This window comes from Mus musculus, chromosome 9 (assembly GCF_000001635.26).
Source record: "Mus musculus strain C57BL/6J chromosome 9, GRCm38.p6 C57BL/6J".
Taxonomy (NCBI): Eukaryota; Metazoa; Chordata; class Mammalia; order Rodentia; family Muridae; genus Mus; species Mus musculus.
Genome location: NC_000075.6, coordinates 13,697,837 through 13,717,787, shown reverse-complemented (window position 1 = coordinate 13,717,787; position 19,951 = coordinate 13,697,837). Strand labels below are relative to the sequence as shown.

Here is a 19,951-nt window from a genome sequence, read left to right as displayed (position 1 = left end):
ACTCCATAGGAAAAACAACAATATCAATCAACCAGACCCTCCAGAGTTCCCAGGGACTAAAGAACCAACCAAAGAGTGCACATGGAGCAACCCATGGCTCCAGCCGCATATACAACAGATAGCTTTGTCAGACATCAATGGGAGGAGAAGCCCTTGGTCTTGTGAAGGCTGGATACCCAGTGTAGGTGAATGCCAGGGTGGGTTGGCAGGAGTGAGTGGGTGGGGGAACACCCTCATAGAAGCACTGGGGTGGGGAATGGGAGACCAAGAAAGGGGATAACATTTGAAATATAAATAAAGAAAATATCCAATTAAAAAAAGAGAAAATGGGCGAGGGGGACTGAGGATAGGAACATCCAGGATGGCAAAGGGTCGTTGGCTGGGGTCTTAGGGTACCTGGAGAACCTCATTAGCATGGGGAAGCAGCTCAGGAATTTCTGGTGTTGGCTGAACAGGTTCTTATCAGTACAAAGGAAATTGATCCTATAATCTAATTGAGGCTAAGTGACATTCCTCATGTGGGGGCTTCCAACTCACCAGCCAGGGTCAGAGAAGGAGAAGTCCCAGTAATGAGGGGAGTACTCTATTACGTGCTGTGCCCCTGAAGGCTTTCCGATCAATGGTAGACTTTGACCCTAATTACCAGAGTTTCCCCACAGTTTTTGTTTCTGTGATTCCTCCTCTTCCTTTCCCTTCTTCATACTGGATCCAAACCATCAGGCCAATGCTAGACCGGCACTCTACCACTGAGCTATCACATAGCAACTTCTCCTGACCCTTATTCCTGCTAGCTTATTAGCTGTCTCTAGCTGCACTGTCTTGGGCTATGTGTCCCCTGCAACGATAGGTCATTCAGAATGATGTGGCCTTGGGCCAAATCTAGCACCATGCTGATCCTGCTGGGCCTAGATCATGATAGTTTGGTTTATAGAGAGCCATAATTACACCTACCCTGAGAGCTTGGGGCTGGTCTTTTTACAGTGACTATTAGATAGCTTGGTTGTACTGATGGCCATAGGAGCTACTTCCTTAGGTTGGTAGATAAATGCTGGAGACAGTCCTTTGGCCACAAAGGAAGACACTAAGCTGGAAGTACCTGAGACTCAGAGTTACTGGAGGCTGCAGTCCCTTGAGGAGGATGCAGACCTCACTACCTAATATGGCCAACAGTCTATGTCCTCTATCTGTGAGCCCTGATCTACATTAAAAAGTCTTCAGTTTGTGCTCCTGCTAAAATCTGCGTTGCTGAGTGCTTCTCCCCAGCAGGTGGCGATATACTCTTGATCAAGGTTCTGGAGCCGAACTTAGGAGAAAAGGTGGTGGAAGCAGCCACAAGTCTGACTTGGAGTTGCGTTAGAGTTCAGCTGCAGGAGCTTGCTCGCATGGTTGTGAAGGAAGGCCAGGTGTGTCCCAGGCCTGCTTCGAGGCTGGGAGGAGCCTAGGCATTGGGATGGAGGCAGGGTTGTAGGCTTACCTAGCTCCATTCTTCTTCCTTCCTTCCTTCCTTCCTTTCTTCCTTCCTTCCTTCCTTCCTTCCTTCCACTTTAATTTTTTTATTAGATATTTTCTTTATTTGCATTTCAAATGATATTCCCTTTCCTGGTTTCCCCTCCAAAAACCACCTATTGAAACCCCCCTCCCCCTGCTTCTATGAGGGTGTTCTCCCACCAACGCACTCCCCCACTCCCTCTTCCCCATTCTGGCATTCCCCTACACTGGGACATCCAGCCTTCACAGGACCAAGGGCCTCTTCTCCCATTGATGTCTGACAAGGCCATCCTCTGCTACATATGCGGCTGGAGCCATGGGTCACTCCATGTGTACTCTTTGGTTGGTGGTTTAGTCCCTGGGAGCTCTGGGGGTTGGGGGGTCTGGTTGATTGATATTGTTGTTCCTCCTATGGGACTACAAACTCCTTCAGTCCTTTCTCTAACTCTTCTGTTGGAGACCCTGTGCTTAGTCCAATGTTTGGCTGTAAGCATCCACCTCTGTATTTGTCAGGCTCTGGCAGAGCCTGTCAGGAGACAGCTATATCAGGCTCCTGTCAGCAAGCACTTGTTGGCATACACAATAGTGTCGGGTTTGGTAACTGTATATGGAATGGATCCCCAGGTGGAGCAGTCTCTGGGTAGCCTTTCCATCAGGATACCTTGTGCCAGGTTTCGGGTCTGCACTCTGGACTTTAGGATTTTTGTAAGGTCTGTGATATTAGTCTTCCTTAAAGCTTTGTAGGAATTTTTGAGCCTTCTAAGAGGATTGGTGCTTATTTCTCTTTCAGGGGACACTTCACATACAATTATTTTCACACGGGATATTGCTCTTGGACATATACATTTTAAGTATATTTTTATCTTTTGAGATTTTATATATACATACAATATATTCTATCATATTTACTACTCAGCCTTCTCCATAATTCCTCCAAGAATCATTTCTACCTTCTCTCCCAATTTCAAATCTTTTTTCTCTTTCCCATCCCCTTTCCCTCCTGTCCTTTTTCTCTTCTTCCCCTCCCTCCCTCCCTCCCTCCCTCCCTCCCTCCCTCCCTCCCTCCCTCTCTTTCTCACCTTCTTTCTCTACCCCTTCTCCTTGTTTCTCAATTCATGATTCCTCCTCCCTCCCCTTCTTCCTCTTTCCCATCCTTTCTCTGTCTCTCTTTCCTCCCCATGAATGCCCACTGATGGAACAGAGACTCAAACTCACATGAATGATTATTGTGCTCATATGACTTCAAGGTAGGGTTTCCCTTCTGTGATTCCAAGGATTCAATTTATTATCACTGTTCTTAGATGAGATCCTGTGAAATAGCAGCCCTATTCTGTTTTTATGTAACAGTGATAGGTTTCCATGGGGGATCTTGGTATTATAGTTCCCACCTGGAATAAGTCCTCCCTTGTACATCCTACACATTGTCACCTTCACAGTTGCCAGGGTGCAGGTTCAAGGCCTCCCAAGCCCATCTGTCAGGAAAAGCCACACCCACACTTGCTTACTTACTCTGGCTTCCAGTTCATCTCTGGGTTTGTCTTGTCTTTACTTCAGTAGTTGTATTTGCAGACACTTTTGTTGTTGTTGCTTTTAGAACAACCTTATTGAGCTATAAATTGAAGATCATAAAATGTATTCCTGTAAAGAACACAATTCCATTGGTTCATGTCTTTAATCCCAGCACTGAGGAGGCACAGGCAGGCAGATTTTTGAGTTTCCCGTCAATCAGGAGTACACAGAGAAACCCTGTCTGGTAGAGAGAGAGAGAGAGAGAGAGAGAGAGAGAGAGAGAGAGAGAGAGAGGAGAGAGTGAGGGAGGAAGGCAGGCAGGCAGGCAGGAAGGAGAGAAAGAAAGAGAGAAAGAGAGAGAGAGAAAGAAAGAAAGAAAGAAAGAAAGAAAGAAAGAAAGAAAGAAAGAAAGAAAGAAAGAGAGAGAGAAAGGGAGAGAGAAAGAGAGAGAGAGAGAGAAAGAAAGAAAGAAAGAAAGAAAGAAAGAAAGAAAGAAAGAAAGAAAGAAAGAAAGAGAGAAAAAGAAAGACAGGCACTTTTTAGCCGGGCATGTTTCTCCCCGAAAAGAACACAATCCAGATAGTTTGGTGGGTAAAGTTCTAAAAGCCAAACTCAGGGATGCACATCTCCAATCACAGTACTGGGAAGACAGAGGCAGCAAGATCCCTGGGACTCAAGGGCCAGCCAGTCTAACTGGAGACCCAGTCCCAGTGAAAGACTCTATATTTAAAAAAATACAGTTCAGTGATTTTGAGTATTTTTCAGAGTTCTGCAGCCTTTGTCATAATACAATTTAAAGGCATTTCTTCAAGAAACATTCAGAATCAATTGTCCCATGACTGTTTTGATTCTCTTGAATTGCTTTGGTGTCCCACAGAGGTCAGCTGGCCATAAACATGGGTTTCACATCTATTCCTAAGGCTCTGCTCATGCGATAGATACCACACCATCTTTGTGTCTGTAGACTTCCAGTAAATTTTACTTTTAAATATGGGGTTTTGGTTATTTCTATTAGGAGGTGATTCCATTATCTATCATCTTCATACCGATATAAATCCAAGATGATAATTCTTCACTCACAGCAGACCACTACTGACAGAAATCAGAAGCGTTTGACTCAGCTATGTTCTCATGCCAAGCCATAAAAACACACCAACAGAGGAGTCTCCATGCAGTAGGAAGCAGGACAGAGTTGTGTTGAGGGCCCTGCGTGTCCCCATTGCTCTGCTCGGTGTTCCTTCTCAGACCACCAGGATCTAGGGTTTCTGGCTCTCCTCCCCATTGAGTCTGAATACTCTGGTTTATGGTCATTTACAGCCAACTCTATCTAAATACTTGCCATGCAGCCTCTCCCAAAGATCCAAAAGGCCACAAAACAGTCATGGCTGAAGAGGTATATCTACACAAGTCTCTGGCTTGCCTGCCTTGCCCAAAGAAAAAGGAAAAGGTTTCTACAGACAACAGTATATATATTTTTTCTCTTCATAGTGTTTTATTTTCCTCTTTTTCCTAGGTTGGAACATAGACTGGAAACTGGGGCAACAGTGTTGTCACTCTAAGATGACAAGAAGGAGGAAAATGCTCCTGAACATCCTTATGACAGTTAAAGGTATAACACCTGGTCCCCTGGGAGCATTCTTTGACCATTACAGAGAGTAAGGATTGCCACTTACTATGCTTGTTGTGTCAGACAGATGCAGCAGGTTACCAAATCAAAGATGCTGTTAATTGTAAGACATATCCACATTCTACTAGTCTACCTCCCACAAAGAATGGTATTATACAGTAACATGATGGTTTCCCTCATGTGCAGCCCTAGAGAATACCTGTGCAGAACATTGTTTTTTGTTTTGTTTTGTTTGAGTCATTGAAATATAAAATACCATTCTCTGACCCATTATGGGGTATGTGTGTGTGTTGGGGGGGGGTGTTGCACTTTCAACCTGGTTTTCCTAATTGGTACCATTCTATAGTAAATAAATTTAGATCAACTGTCATATCCAAAAGAACAGAAGGGGTTTGCTCAGCAGGTTTTGCTGAGAAAGCTTTGTTTTGCACCCAGTTGTCTGCAGATTTCTTCAGTTGAGCCCAGGCCTGCATGTAGGCAGGCTCATTCTGGGCTTGTTTTCTCGAAGCAGGCAGATGATATTCCAGTGGAGCTCAGCATATGAAATGAGTTTCCTGAAGAGTGGGAGGGGACACGATAGATGAAGTCATGCCCTCTTCTGCTTTGCCATCAAGGTCAGCCTGGTCTACAAAGTGAGTTCCAGGACAACCAGGACTCAGAGAACCTTGTGCTTCCCAGTCAATCTCTAAGCCTATCTGAGATGTGCTTTCCTCCCTTCACTTCCTCTCTTACACTGATAGATCCCTGTGGGAAGTATCTTTGTGTTCATGTAAAATTGTTCATATAATACCTTCACTCCTTTCTTCCTTCTATGAAAGAATTGTAACCACTGTAAACTACATCTGTGTATTGACACACATCTTGGTACTAAAAGTACTTAAGTTTGTCAAGGGGGAAACTTAAAATACTATTTGTATAAATGAAAGTCCTCTGTCATGACTGCATGCAGACCAGGGATGGCAGCATTTAGTTTCAAAGTCAATGTGATTTCTTAATTCTCACAGTACAGGGTGTTACATGTATCGCTGCTTTGAATCAGACTGATCCTATAGGTGATCAGACCTATACGCTCTACTGAGGAACTTAGTATTCATACTTAAAAGATTTTTTTTTTTAAATCAACCTCCAAAAGACTAGGAAAGTAGCTCAATTAGTAAAGTCTTTGTTTTTCATGCACAAGGCTCCAGGTTCAATCCCTAGCACTGGAAAACCTCATCATAATGGAACATGCCTGGAATTCCAGCATTTTTGAGGTAGAAGCAGAAAAACCAGAAGTTCAAAGTTATCCTCTGTTTGCAAATTCCAGATCTAACTTGAATTAGAGATTCAATTACTCTCAAAACAGAGTAGAGCAGATTAGAGTAGAAAATGAAATATCTTACATAGTTATTGAAATATCTTACATAGTTATTGAAATATCTTACATAGTTATTGAAAACTCACAAATGTTTACTGCTACTTAACTAGTGGAGTTTATTACTTGGTATGTATGATTGTCACATAGATTGGACTGAGAAGCACCAAGGACATTGGCAAAGTTCACCTCTAGGTGAGGATATTAGAGACAGAAGACGCATCCTAAAGACTGGGGCCTGGGTGGAGTTGGAGGGGAGGTGGAAAGCAGACTGGGTATTCCCTGAGCTTCCTGGGAAGCTTGTACTAGCGATCTGTGCTGCCCACAGCCCCTCCTTACAGGTGGAGACCTGGCACTGTGAGGGACACAGACCTATCCTTCTTCAAGTGCTTCCTTGGGTGTTTTGTCACCGGGATGAGAATCTGACAAATACACAAGAAAACTTTCTCTCCTCCCTGGTACAGAACTTTAAGTGATTCTGTGATGTCACAGGAAAGTGGACATCGAGGGCTTCCTCCTACATACTCCTCAGGCTTGGTCAGCAGCTGGTGGTGTGGATATCTGCATGGCCTTTCTGTTTGCCCGCTGCCTCTATCTGGCTCCTTGCAATGCACTCTTGCTTATGATTTAACCTTAAAGGAAACGTTTGCTGTGTTGCCTGAACTTGACTGACAATCTGAAAGGTTCTTAAAAAGAATGCTACTGAGTCCTTTTGGTGGACGCTTTACTTTTTTTTTTTTTTTTTTTTTTTTTTTTTTGGTTTTTCGAGACAGGGTTTTTCTGTGTAGCCCTGGCTGTCCTGGAACTCACTCTGTAGACCAGGCTGGCTTCAAACTCAGAAATCCGCCTGCCTCTGCCTCCAGAGTGCTGGGATTAAAGGCGTGCGCCACCACGCCCGGCGGACACTTTACTTTTATGAAATGAAAATAAATCGCTGAGTTTTAGAGTCTGGATGTTCTGTTTCAACCTCAGCCATGCCCCCGACTTTCTTAGGTGATGAGACATACCTAGATATGAAACATAGATATAACATGGCCACTGTGGGTAAGATGATGAAAATCTGGCCCGGCCCTCAGCACCTGCCATAGGAAGAGACTGCTGTCGGTCACCTGCACCCCCATTCCCACTCCCTCCTCTTCAGATTCCCCTCTGAGCCTAGAAGGTGGAGTCCAGAGGTCAGTTCTGAATTGCACATGTCTTTCTCCTAATGTATGTGGATACTACTCATTCTTATTGCTGTTGATCTTGTCTCTTCCATCCAACCTTCTAGGTTCTTTGGGACAAGGCCATGAAAAATATCAGTTTTGTTATGGTTCCACTGATAAAGCTAGTGAACATAGCAGTATCACACACTTCCATTTTGGCAGAGGAGAAAGGACACAGAACCTTTCCAGCATAATTAGTGGGGCTGGAGAACGGAGAGTGATTCCTTCTCTTAGTCACCTTGGTTCTGCCGAAGGCTGTGTAGACATGTATAGTCAGGTGTGTTTACTAAGCTCTGTATCCACACAGCCTATGACCAAATGCCACATACAGGACAGACAAATGACCATGGTGCCTTAAAAGTAATCAATGCATTCTCAGCATTTAGTAGATGTTACATATATAACGTTTTATTATTTTATTTTTGTACATGAGTGTGTATGTATGCTTGCATGTGTGTGCATGTTGATGGGTGTGTGTGTACTCATGAATATGTGTGTGTGTGTGTGTGTGTGTGTGTGTGTGTGTGTGTGTGTGTGTGTGTGTGTGTGAAGCCACACTATGACTTCAGATGACCATCATGAGGAACACTAGTCACTTTTTCAGACAGGATGCCTCACTGGTCTGGAGATTGGCAGTTAGGCTAGGTCGGTTGTCTCTGTTTCTCCACCAGAAGTGTGCACCGCCACATGCAGCTTTTTACATGGGTGCCGGAGACTGAATGTCCTCATTCTTTTACCACCTTCTCTTTACCAACTTAGCTCTATCTCTCTGGTCGTGCGTATATAATCTTAAGTTTGTAAAATATAAGCTTTCTCAGTGAAAAGACCAACATTGAAAAAAGTTGAGTCTGCATTTTACTACTGTCTAAAGCTTTCTGCACAATACAGTTGGCAGGGGCCTGGAGAGATGCCTCAGCAGCTAAGCGTGGTATTCACTGCTTTCAGAAGACCTGGGTTCAGCCCCCACAACAGTTGGCTCATCACAGCCTATGGTGACACCGTCTCCAGGGCATCCTCTAGCTTTGGCAGGCACCAGCACCCACACGTACACTCCACACAAACATATAATTTAAAAGTATAAAATAAATCTTTTAAATAGAACAATTTGTGTATATGTGCCCATTACTGTTAACATTAGTTATCCTAACTGTAATGATGCTATTGATAACTGACAGTATGACTTCATAGAAGAAAACCACTTCTGAATTGTTTTAAACTATTTTTTTACACATGGAATTACACACAATACAAAATGCTTGTATTACAAGTTGAAATCTTTACATTCGTGGGTTCAGGACAGCAATGCAGGTGACATTAGCATTTCATTCAGTGACTCCATTCATTAGGCTGAACACAAAGCCAAGAAGGAATTATTTGCCTACATTACTTTCTAGTCTCTGAATTAGGAGGAGGAGGAGGAGGGAGGAAGGAGGGAAGAAGGAAGTAGAAGAAAGACAAACGACTCTTACTTTCTCTGTTAGATGTCAGAATGATAAACAATGTCAGCAACTAAGTAGTCTAGCATGTCTATAAATGGGAGTTTGTATCCCAATAGCTCTTACATTGTAAATCCTGAGGCTCTTACTAAGTTTGTCTATCAAATTGTCATTATCTCAGCTTTCAGGAAAATTACATCATCTTTGGTAATAGGCTGCTAACAAACAGAAAAACTATAGGCTATACTGTCTCCCCCAAAGAATCCTGTATTTTAATGAATAGCTGAATAAATAGACATTAATTATGAAATTCACATTAAGAGAAGAAAAACCAGCCATGTTGTTTCCTTTGCCTCTTCAGTTGGACAACTGGACAGCTGCTGTAGAATGTACTGTTTGGGTTAGGGAGAAACAAGCTGAATTATATGGTCGGAGACTGAGAAGTCCTGCAGATATGTCCAGCCATCTGGAGGAGCCACAAAACCATGGCGTTTATATATATACATTGTTTTCCCTCTCTGTTCTCATGGAGAAACACTGTTTTGTATAATGGGGAGACACACAGTAGGACACATGCAACAGGAACTGTTGTGTGCACAGCAGAATCATCAAATGAGACATGAGGACTCTGGGCTTCATAAAGGATCTGAGCTGGAAAACAAGAACAGGGAGGGATGGACCCAGGAATGCTTTCTGAGGGAGGTCTCAGGATACACATTTACCTAACAAGCCTCTTAGTGGGTTTTCAAAGCTTCCACTCAATCACGTATGGTTTAAATGTAGAGCTAAAAATAAACCATTGTATGATACAAAACTTTGTATATTAGCATACAAAAGGTAACAATTTACTTTTTGTATAAAATATAACCTTTCGATAGTATATTTATTTCACATATGTATAAATATAATCCAAAGAATATGTTTTAAGTATTTCTACCAAAATATTCTTTACAAAAGTTTACAAAACAAGAAATTTATTAATATTTACAAACCAGCACAGAAAATACTCTGGGCCAGTGATATTGGTGCAGTGGGAAAGACAGAGAGCCCAAAGCCATCGTAAAGACAAGAAGAGGACTTTGCAGAGCTTTAAAAAACCGTGTTCCTTTTCTGAACAGGTTTGTGAAGATCAGGTGCTTGATAACTTCAAGTCAATCACACTTGGTATTTTAGTGTGTGCATTGCTAACTCAAAGATTGAAAGTAGCCTTTGATTCTCTGGATTTAGGAAGGTGGTAGTGCTCTTTTAGATGCCTTTCAAACCTGGATACCAGCTCCACTTTGCAGTGTACATAGATGTGTGCACTGAGGTTCCGTGACCCAGACACATGCATGTTCTGCTATAACACTCAGCCCTGAGGGAGGAAACCTGGATAAGAAGGGCCAGGCACCATATGGCAAGGGCTTGCTGCATCATGAATAGTGAGTGGGTGGCTCCACAGAGACCACACTGGGCTTAGCTGCTCACCTAAGTCCATGTAGTATGTCCAAGGAAAAGCTATACTGTCTGTCAGGTACTGTTTCCTCTGAGCTCTGTGAAATGCTTCGTGCCCTCTCATGCCTCTCCCTGTTTCTTACCTTCAACCAAAACAGGATATTCTCTAATCTGACTCTAATTCACACTTTCATTCCTTTCTTTCTTTCTTTTCTTTTCTTTTTTTTTTTTTTACAAACCAGTCTCTGGCTACCAAGACCTAGGAGGCTCCATTTCATTCTGCTTGGGAACAGACCAGTGGCTATTAATCACAGTGAGCAACACTGCTGGTCATTCGTGGCCATGTTTTTTTCCTACATGGCAAGGCTTAACTTTTTTTTTTTTTTTTTGAAGTGAAATTCGATACAGGCTGTTGTGCACTGGTATTTCAGCATAATCAGGACCAGTCTTGGTTATCTAAAAAAAAAAAAAAAAAAAAAAAATGGGAGGGAGTGAAGCCCCAGTCAGGTTGCAAGCCCTGCATTCCTGTTTTATCATGAGACACAGCATCTCACCAAAATACAAAACACGTGGGAAAGTTACAAAAATGAGGAGTGCATCTAGGAAGGAAATCAATTAATCTGCTGGATAGCTTCTAGGTTCTCTGAATCCCTCTTAGGTTACTCCACACAGCCATGTAACATTTCAATATTTCCTGCAAGACAAATAACAACAGAGAAGTCAAACCATATTTATCTACTAGATGACAGTCTGCTGCCTGTTGTTTAGAACAAGCATCTGTCTATTATGATATGGGATTGAAACAGGTCTCAAGTTCTATTGTACTTCCTTCACTGAGAAAAGGAACTTGGGAAGACCAATTTACACAATTAATTACACATCAGCATCACAGTTGTGTTTGGATAAACTGGATTACATATCCTGAAGTTCAGGCAGGGAAAAACAATCCCAATGTTTTACTATCAGGCTCAAGATTTTTTAAAACAAGCATGTAAAACAAAATGTTCACCACTGTGGTTCCCGCCAACCTTCTGTTTTGAGGTCTGTAGTTCCCCCAGACTTCAGCAGTTTGGCATTACAGTATCCTTGAAAAGCCCTGCTCAGAGCCTGCGGATCATCTTCCTTCCACCTTAGGAATTGCTTCCCAGGATCTCATCAAGGTTGATATCTTTCATCCAGTCGTCATTACCAGGCTCTGTCTTCAATAAAGAATCGATGAAATCAGCATCACTGTTTAGGGCAGGGCACATGCTGTCGCTCTGTTGGCTGAGGAAGTCAAAAGCTAAATCACTGCCATGATCAGGTCCTTGAAAAGCCCTGGAACTTTGGTTGGATGAAGGAAAAGCGTTAGGTGTCAGGGATGGAGGCTGGTTGGTGCCTGTCCTGGGATGATTCAATCCTGTCCCTGATGGGTTCATATTAGACAGGCTCTGGGCGGCCAGCTGATTGGGTCTGAGGTTCAACCCCCTGAGTGAACCCAGGGTTTGCCCATTTAATGCCTGATTCATTTGGTTCATAGGTCTCATTTGCACTGCTGGCGATAACTGGCTAGGGGGTGCCACTGCCCTCTGGGAAAATGGCTGGCTCCCTACTCCTGGTTGCAAAGACTGGTTTGGGGTATAGGCTGCAGGTGTACTTGTTGGGAACCGGACTCCTGTGGATTTGAGGGCTTCCTGTTGTTTCCCTGTCACCTCTTGAGAAGCCCAGTTTGTTGCTGTCGTGTTGGCTGTGATCATGACAGTTGATGACCTCTGGGCTGACATGCCTGACAAACTGTGAGCCAAATTTGGTCTCAATTGCTGTGAACTGCCAGCAGATCCAGCTCCAAAGGTGGCCACATTGTTACCGTTATTTGCCCCTAAGGGAGATGGCCGAGACATCAGAGGGTTGTTCTGATTTGTTATCAGTTGAGTTGTATTTCTCTGTTGTGTCAGCTGGTTCATTGTTGAAGTGACGTTGTAGGTGCCAGGCTGGTTACAAGGCAGGTTTCCATACATCCCTATGTTCTGAACTGTAGATAACAATGGCATTCTCATCCCATGAGACGTAGACATGAGGCTGGAGTTTGGAGTTAAAATGGTGTGTGTTGAAACTGGGTTTGTCAGAGCCTGGTTAGAGTTTAAACTCACTGTAGAGGAGCCACCTAAGACAGAGAAGAGAATCACATTCATTCATGACAGTACCACATCTCTTATTGCAGCTTGAACAACTTATCATCTCCAGAACTACTTTTGTGTGCAAGATGATTTAGACAAAAAACATATCAGAAAAGAACAGAAGAGATTTGGAAGGAAGCATTGTCCTGTGCCACTCCTTGGTTAAGAGCCTACACATTACAGAAAGCATAGTGAAATAGGATGGTTCTGTTTTATGGTTTTTATTTTGTCTTCTGAAGTCACTGAAGTGATAATCAATCTTTCTTTTTGAATTATTTTTATTATGTTCCAAATTCGAAGATTACAACTTTAGTTAGCTAGCTGTCATGAAATCCAGGTTACTCTTCACCCCAGGGTCACAATGAGGAAGTGGAGATAAATCCTATTCATGGCTACCACACTAATATTCCTAACCTTTGGCCTAGACAATCATGATTTATTCTTTATCTGCATCGCCCTCATTCAGGAAGCTGCTGTGAGTGGCTTCCCTGCATCCAAAGGGCAGACAAAGTTTCAAGCATCTGGACTTTGGTGTAATCTGGGCTCTGGCGATTATTTCCATATGGAAAGCCTGCTGGAGGCTGTGTGGTTACTACCGCACCTCTCTGGAACACACCACCAGCCACCTTTGCTCATCTCTTTCCTGCTCCCAGGATGGCCACTAAGTCCCCGAGCTTTATATTTTCCTCAGGTTTCAGACTGAGCCTGACGCTCTGATGTGAAGCTTTTCCTAATGTCCTGTCTTGTTTCTTCGTCTGCTATTTTCTGTTTGACCCTTCCATTGAGCACTAAGGTAATCCAGTAAGCCTCTAAAGAGTGAAACTGATGCCTGTCAACAAATGATTGGATGGGGGCAATCCCAAGTTGATGAACAGGGTGGCTCCATTCAACAGACAGTGACCAATAAATGCATTGAAATATCCCTGGCTCAGTAAGGTTTGAAGTAACCCTGGGAAATAAGATTAGAGGCAAAAATGGAGAGGAAAGAAGTCCCTTAGATAACTAAGCCACAAGGGAAGACCTTTGCTCTTGTTTGGTTTACAGCTATATTCCAAGTACAATGGCTGACAGAATCGTTGTCCAATTGAATTTTGAATGATTTAATGAAAGAGATTGAAGGAAGAACAAGACTTTCATTAAGATATGGAAACAGAAACACACATACACACATGCACACGTGTGAGATAAGAGTAAAGATCATGCCCACAAGTGACCACTTAAGAAACCACCTATTGGTTGAAGACAACACATTATGATGTACAACCCAAAAGACAGGACCAAGGCAGCACAGTCGCTTTGTTCTGTATTGCAAAGCGCATCCCTAACCAGACCACAAGTTCTTTGTGCAGGAGGAGTCTCTTCTACCTCCTCACCAAGATCCTCTATGGTGTGCTGCACATTGGTGTATGATCAGGCTAACTCAGAGCAAGGGGCTATGAATTTAAGCAATGTCATCTTTGCAGCTGAAGATTTTTGTGACAAAGGAATTTGTTCTATGCAAATAATACGGGGAAAAATAAGAAGTTTAAAAGCTGGAGATGCTGCTCAACAGGAGGATGCTTGCCGAATATAAGACCCTGGGCTCAAATGGTACACCCTAAGGAGACATATGAAAAAGGCAGCGGTTTTTTGTTTGGTTGGTTTGCATTTTACATTTGATTACTTCTGTGTGTGTTTGTGTATGTGTGTTGGGTGTGAGAATGCTGCCATACTCATGTGAAAGTCAAAAAATAATTTGTGGGAGGTGGTTCTCTCTTTCCAGTGTGGTGGTCTGTGGGTTGACCTTAGGCCACCAGGCTTGGCAGCAAGCTCCATTACCCACTGAGCCATCTTACCAGTCCAGAAAAGAGCATTTGAAAAGAGCCAAAGCAAAGGGAATTTCTGTAAAGCTCACAAGACAGCAGGTAAGACTTAGATGCCCCTAATGTGTAGTAGATATAAGTAGTGACATTCTTTTTGTTCTTTACCCTGATATAATAGCTGAGGAAGAATTGTTTCTGGACTAATGTTAAGATTTAAAGCAATATGAAGGGGGCTGTCTTGCTCTGCTGTGCCTGTTTTATTCTCAGAGTTACAGGAAGAAAATACTTTTACTTGCTTTGGGGTCAGCGGTGATATGCAAAAGACTGCTCTCAGGAGAAGCACAGGCCTTGCTTGGAAGGAGCGATTGGGTGGGTGTCCTTGTCCTGTGTCTGTCTTCCTCTCAGACAGTGCCCTGATATTTATAGCAATGTGGTCATGTGACAAAGCACATACTCTGAGTTTTCTTGCTGATGGAAAATCCACAGGAACACCACTGGCCAGAGATAAAAGTGGGCAGAGGCCCCAGCAGAGTGCTTTACAAGGGGGCATGGCTCCTCCTGCTCCCCCTTCCTCTCCCTGCCTGGAAAATGGATATGGAGGTGACTGCTGTGGTGGCTACAAGGCAGCCCTTAGGACAGGAGCCACTTGCTAAGGCAGCAGAAAGACAAAAGCCTGTACTCTGACAACACTGGGGAGACCCTATGCTCCCAGCCTGGAGATTCAGTTACCGCAGCTCCTTTCCACCCATTTCATTATGAGAAAGAGAGTGATTAAAAACTGTGGTTTTGTGACTTAAGCAGAATTCACCTTTGGTTAAGGGAGGCTTCATTAAAAACATGTTCTGCTTTTTAATAATTCCTGGTTGTCAGGGTGTACTGTCTTTGGAGGAGAATACTTGGGGAGATGGGCTCAAAGGCGGAATGAGGAAAGACCTTGTGAAAGTTGCCAGCACATGTTCTAAAAGGGAGATGTTTCTTCTTAACCTTGTACTGTCTGGGTCAAAGTCAACATTGGATGAACAAGGCAGTTAGAAAATATTCACGTTTTTAAGGTTCTCACAAGCAGTGAAGGTATTAATCACCGAGCAAGCACGAGAACTCATGAAAGGACTAAACGTGGAGCTCTCTGAGGTCAATGGGGTAAAGAAAGAATCTCATAATATAATTTGGGCTAGCGTGGAACTTACTATGTAGCTCAGGCTGGCCTTGAATTCACAGTGCTCCTCCTGCCTCGAGAGTGCTGCGAATACAGGTGTAAGCCACAACCCTGAGTTCTAGATGTTTGGCTATGAAAGCTAAATGGGAGCTAGAGAAAGGTTTAGGGCAGATTTATTCTCCAAGATGGAGAAAGAAAATAGGGGAAAGAGAATCGCTTTGCTTTTTCACAATTATGATTTATATTTGTTTCAAAGAACTCTTACCCGAATACTGAGCAGCTGGCTGCAGGGTGCCCGTATTTCTTCTTTGGTCTTTGTAGTCTGGGGGCGGCCTTGTCAGATGTCTGTTCATCTGATCCTGAGGGGAAAGTTTCTCCTTGAAAACACAAATGAAAACATATTGAATTGGATGAACACTTTTACACTAAAAACAATCTGCATGATAGTCAAAAAGGTACAAGTATAAGAATGACTTTTTGTAAGCACAGCGGTGTATACCCGAAATCCGCGAGCTCGGGAGTAGCGGCAGGAAGACCACAAGCTTGAAGCAAGCACAGCCTATGTAATGAGGACTCGGTTGGAGGAGCTGGGAGACTTCACTGTGCGGGTTTCGGGTTAAGTGGTAGTGTAAACTCAGAGGCAGGACTTTCGGTCTGAATCACTTCCTGTATGGAGCTGTCCTTTCTGCTCCTCCATACACTTCCGCCTGCTTTGTGTCTACTGAGCATGCTCCTTTCCGTCATTTGCTAATTAGATTCAATGATAACAAATGTCTGTGGGTTTGTTCTGTGTTGTAGTGTGTCTGATGAGCTTTCTTGTCTGTTGACTATGGAAAATAGTTGGCCAGCCAGATACAACAGAGAGCACCTGAGCTGTCAGTAACTTGGTCTGGCAGCCCCACCAACTCTCCACGGAAGAGGTTTCAAGAGACTTGCTAACCTTTCAGGCACCATAGGCACAGGACTTCTCTTCTACCTTCCCTTAGCAAATGTTTGAAGGTAATGGTGACTATTATCATTTAAAAGAGGACATGGCCAGTTTCATTAGGCTAAGTAACTTGCCCAGGGTCACACAGAAATACTACAGATACAACAAATTCCAGAGTTGGGAACTCAGAATCTTTCATGCCACTCAATAAAAGACCTTCTCAATGTCCTGTTGGAAAAGCACAGAATGTCCCAGAACCAGCTATCTTTAGATTTTTCCTAATAAGTGAATTTGGACATCCGTTTGCCATAGCCAACACCTTGTCCACCTTCAGGTCACTGACCCCCAGTGCTCTCATTATTCACAGCAGCAAGGGGGCAGTGAGGAGCCTCAGCTGTCTCAGGAGGGCTGTGAAAACGACCCTATCATAAGACTTGGGCGTGGGTGACCTTGGTAAGTGGATTCTTTTTCTAGATTGATGGGAGAAGTGGCCATGCCCATTAGCAGGAGAGGACATCATCTAGGGCTTGGAGGTCACATATTTACCTTGTTTGCTTTTAGAAAATATCATGAAGTGGCCTATTTGGTCTTAGTTTATCATGATATCAGAATAAGCCCGTCTGTCTGAGGTTGGTGTGCATTGAGGCTTTATGTTATATAGGAAACAAGATGGCTCAGCTGTGCGCTTGCTATCAGCTTAGGACAGAAATGCTTGCTTCTTTTCTTCCTTACTGTGCATTTGGGAACTTTTTGGAATTGCTTCAGTGCAGTTCTGTATACACTATAAAGCAATATCCGTTTCTAAAGATAAGAATAATTGGCGTAGGTAGAGACATAAGACTGAAATTAGAGGAAAGTCAATAAATACAGAGAAACCTGTAACAGACAGATGAGGCAGGCCATCAGCCAGAGCCAGTACTGCATCTGCACCACCCAAACTCACAGCTTCCACTCAGCTCTGAATTCTTAGTGGAGTGTGTGTGCTCGGAGGGGGCAGGGAAGGGCCTTAAAATAACAGCAAACCAATTTTATTTCTTGTTTCTAAGAAAAAAAGAAACTTAAAAGACTCATAGAGTGTTTTTGAACACCAAGTAATTCATATAAAACATAATTTCGATGAGCTAAGTGTAAATGAATCAGAAACATATGGATTACATTTCTTTTAAACACAGTTTTACAAATTAAGGGAAAAAGTGGTCAGTGTGGAGTGGTTTTGTCTAAACCCTAACTGTTTAAGGAAGAACCTGGTGCCCTCCACCAACCCAGTATGGCTATGAGCAAGCAACCCTGTTGTTAACATGTGTGTAACGTGAAAGTTTCGATGTTTAAGCCAAGAACGGGATCTTATGAAATCCCTTTTCTAAGAAGCAGTTGTGTGTGTGTGTGTGTAAGTGCATGCGCGTACAATTAGTTCCTTGATTCCCAATCACACACTAGATTTCAAATCCAGATTGACTTAATGTATCATAAGCAATTGGCCTTTTCTTCTCCAACTGATGAGCTAATCTGCTGAAAGCTTTAACATATACACCTCTGGAAACCTTAAAACTCTATGTTTTACCATACCTATGTATACAGCACAGACTTGCCATGCTACAAGGCCAGAGAGGTTCGGATGCCAACACTGAACAGAAGCTACAGTGAGGCTCCCGTCTAAACTCACACCTACTACTGAAATCACCTCTGTGCCAAATGACAAGAGCTTTTCATCATAGCCCAGTGTCTCTTGCTACAGTGGTTTCGTCTTGTCCTCAGTCATAAAAGTGTAAGATTTAGGAGGCTCTAGGATCTCTTTCAGAGTCCTGTAGAAGGATGAATCCTTTTGTTCTGTAAAACCTCAGCATGGCGCCTGGCACACAGTAGGTTTATAATGCGTGTTTGTAATGATGATGATCACTAGAGGAACTGCAACTGGTCTCACTTTTTTTTTTGCTTCACTGGTGAGAGAATGGTAGAGAGAGACTAACGAACTTTTATGAGAAAACGCCTCTATACGGTGCCTGTCCGGCCTTGCCAAGGCCTTGAATGACTACAAAGCATATGCTAATGTAAAGGGGCGTCAAAGGCTGCTTCTTCCTGGATATGCTAAAAAGCATAGGCGCCCTCAAAGGCATCCAGACAAAGAGAAGTGGGATGCTTTGTAAGGACCACAGAAAGTGCAGCTCCGTTCTCATTCAACCCACCACTGCCCCTTGCACCTGTCCAGGGAGACTCAACAGGGAAGCCAGTGGGAGTCAGGCCAGCACCATCGCCGGCTCCCAAGAATGTGTGTGTCACTTTTAATCAGGGAAGCAGAAAACCCGAAAACACCATCGTGTAAAACTGATCAAATTTGCAGTATCGATGGGAATGATTAAAGTCTTGCCAGTAAGTCAGTTGGAAATGACACTCTCTCCTCTTCATCCTTGTTTCTAGGCTATTCAGGTTATAAAGATCAAAGGGAGGCGGGAGGAACAGGTTTGAACACAGATTTCAGACCCTGTAGTTTAAGGGCTCACTTCCACATGCAATTCTTTAAAGACTCCTGTACTTGCTACATTGTTACTAGTTCGAACTGCAACTAATCAGTAAGTAGAAACCAGGGCTGCCTCCTTTGGTCTTTGGTCTGCCCTCTGCTTAACACTGTGGCTTCCACCATTTCTATCAGAATGCTGTAGTCTTACCAGGTCAAAGTCAAATTTTACCTCATTTTGGGAGATGATTTGCCATATTTTCAAACTGGAGCTGGACATACCTAATAGCCTCTGTCTTTAGTTGGATACAAATCTGAACACAGTGTTTCTTTTTTTTGAAAAGCAGTTGCTTTTTAGACGGTGTAATTTTGCAGGCTTCTTCTCTGGCCTCCATGTCATGCTTCTCCATCCGTGACCATACTCTATGCCTTGACAGTATGTGTGTCCTTTGTGTACCTGTGTCTTGAGTGTTCTACATCTTTGGATTGGGATGACAACCTCCCCACCCCCTTCCCACTTGCTTTCCCTCCAACTCCCTCTGAACCTTCTGATCCTTGGAGGTTCTTCTCTGCGGCCATTTCTAGCAATTCCTACAGCACAGCATTTAAGCATATGCATTACAATAGCCTATGTATGTGGTGTGTGTGTGTGTGTGTGTGTGTGTGTGTGTGTGTGTGTGAGTGTGTGTGTGAGTGTGTGTGTGAGTGTGTGTGTGTGTGTGTGAGTGTGTGTGTGTGTGTGTGTGAGTGTGTGTGTGTGAGTGTGTGTGTGAGTGTGTGTGTGAGAGTGTGAGTGTGTGTGTGAGTGTGTGTGTGTGTGTGTGAGTGTGTGTGTGTGAGTGTGTGTGTGTGTGTGTGTGTGTGTGTGTGTGTGTGAGATCCATTAGGGCAACGAGAGGGGAAGAGGTTCTTTGGTTTGTAGCTGTATCTTCATGCTCTTTCAGTATTTGCTGAATATTTATGGTGTTTATAACACTTGATAATTAGGGCTGTTTCTAAAAAGTTCCTTGTATATAAAATGACTTAGTTCATCTTCCACATCTAACACTGTTGGGAATCAAACAAAGGACCTCAGGCAGACCAGGCAAACAGTCTATCACTGCGCTGCACCACCTGACCTCACGCTCCCTTTCAGTGTGGGTCTATTTACCCTGAACTGCTAGGCTTTGTCTCTTTTGATTTCACTGGACAGGGCAGGCTGAAGGGAGAGGATGCTGCAGTCTTAGGACATGGAGTTTTGGCTGACGTAGATGCTGATGTCTGAGGATGCAGAGGAGTGTGTACATAAATACGGAACCAAGGCTAAAGCTCTGGTGGTGTTTGGGGAAAACAACCTTGTGGTTCTTAAGGGATCAGGCAAAGATAGTGAAGTGGAAATTCATTTAAAATGTTATTTTGAAAACC

At 43.3% G+C, this 19,951-nt stretch overlaps 1 protein-coding gene across 4 annotated transcripts in view, besides 1 other annotated feature; it reads right to left on the bottom strand.

The window, feature by feature from the left end:
• Positions 1 to 8,254: 8,254 nt before the first annotated feature.
• Maml2 (mastermind like transcriptional coactivator 2) overlaps positions 8,255 to 19,951 on the bottom strand; it is a 412,973-nt gene continuing 401,276 nt past the window's right edge. For 2 of the 4 annotated variants that reach the window (NM_001013813.3, NM_173776.3), the window contains 2 exon segments: positions 8,255 to 12,196; positions 15,433 to 15,544. In NM_001013813.3, the coding sequence (NP_001013835.2) occupies positions 11,184 to 12,196; positions 15,433 to 15,544 (1,125 nt within the window). In that variant the 3' untranslated portion in view covers positions 8,255 to 11,183. 4 annotated transcript variants of the gene reach the window in all.
• Positions 17,028 to 19,818: an enhancer, noted in NCBI's record as "VISTA enhancer mm1371". NCBI's record gives its function as "enhancer in: neural tube[3/6] | hindbrain (rhombencephalon)[6/6]" and the evidence as "EXISTENCE:transgenic organism evidence [ECO:0001131][PMID:17130149]".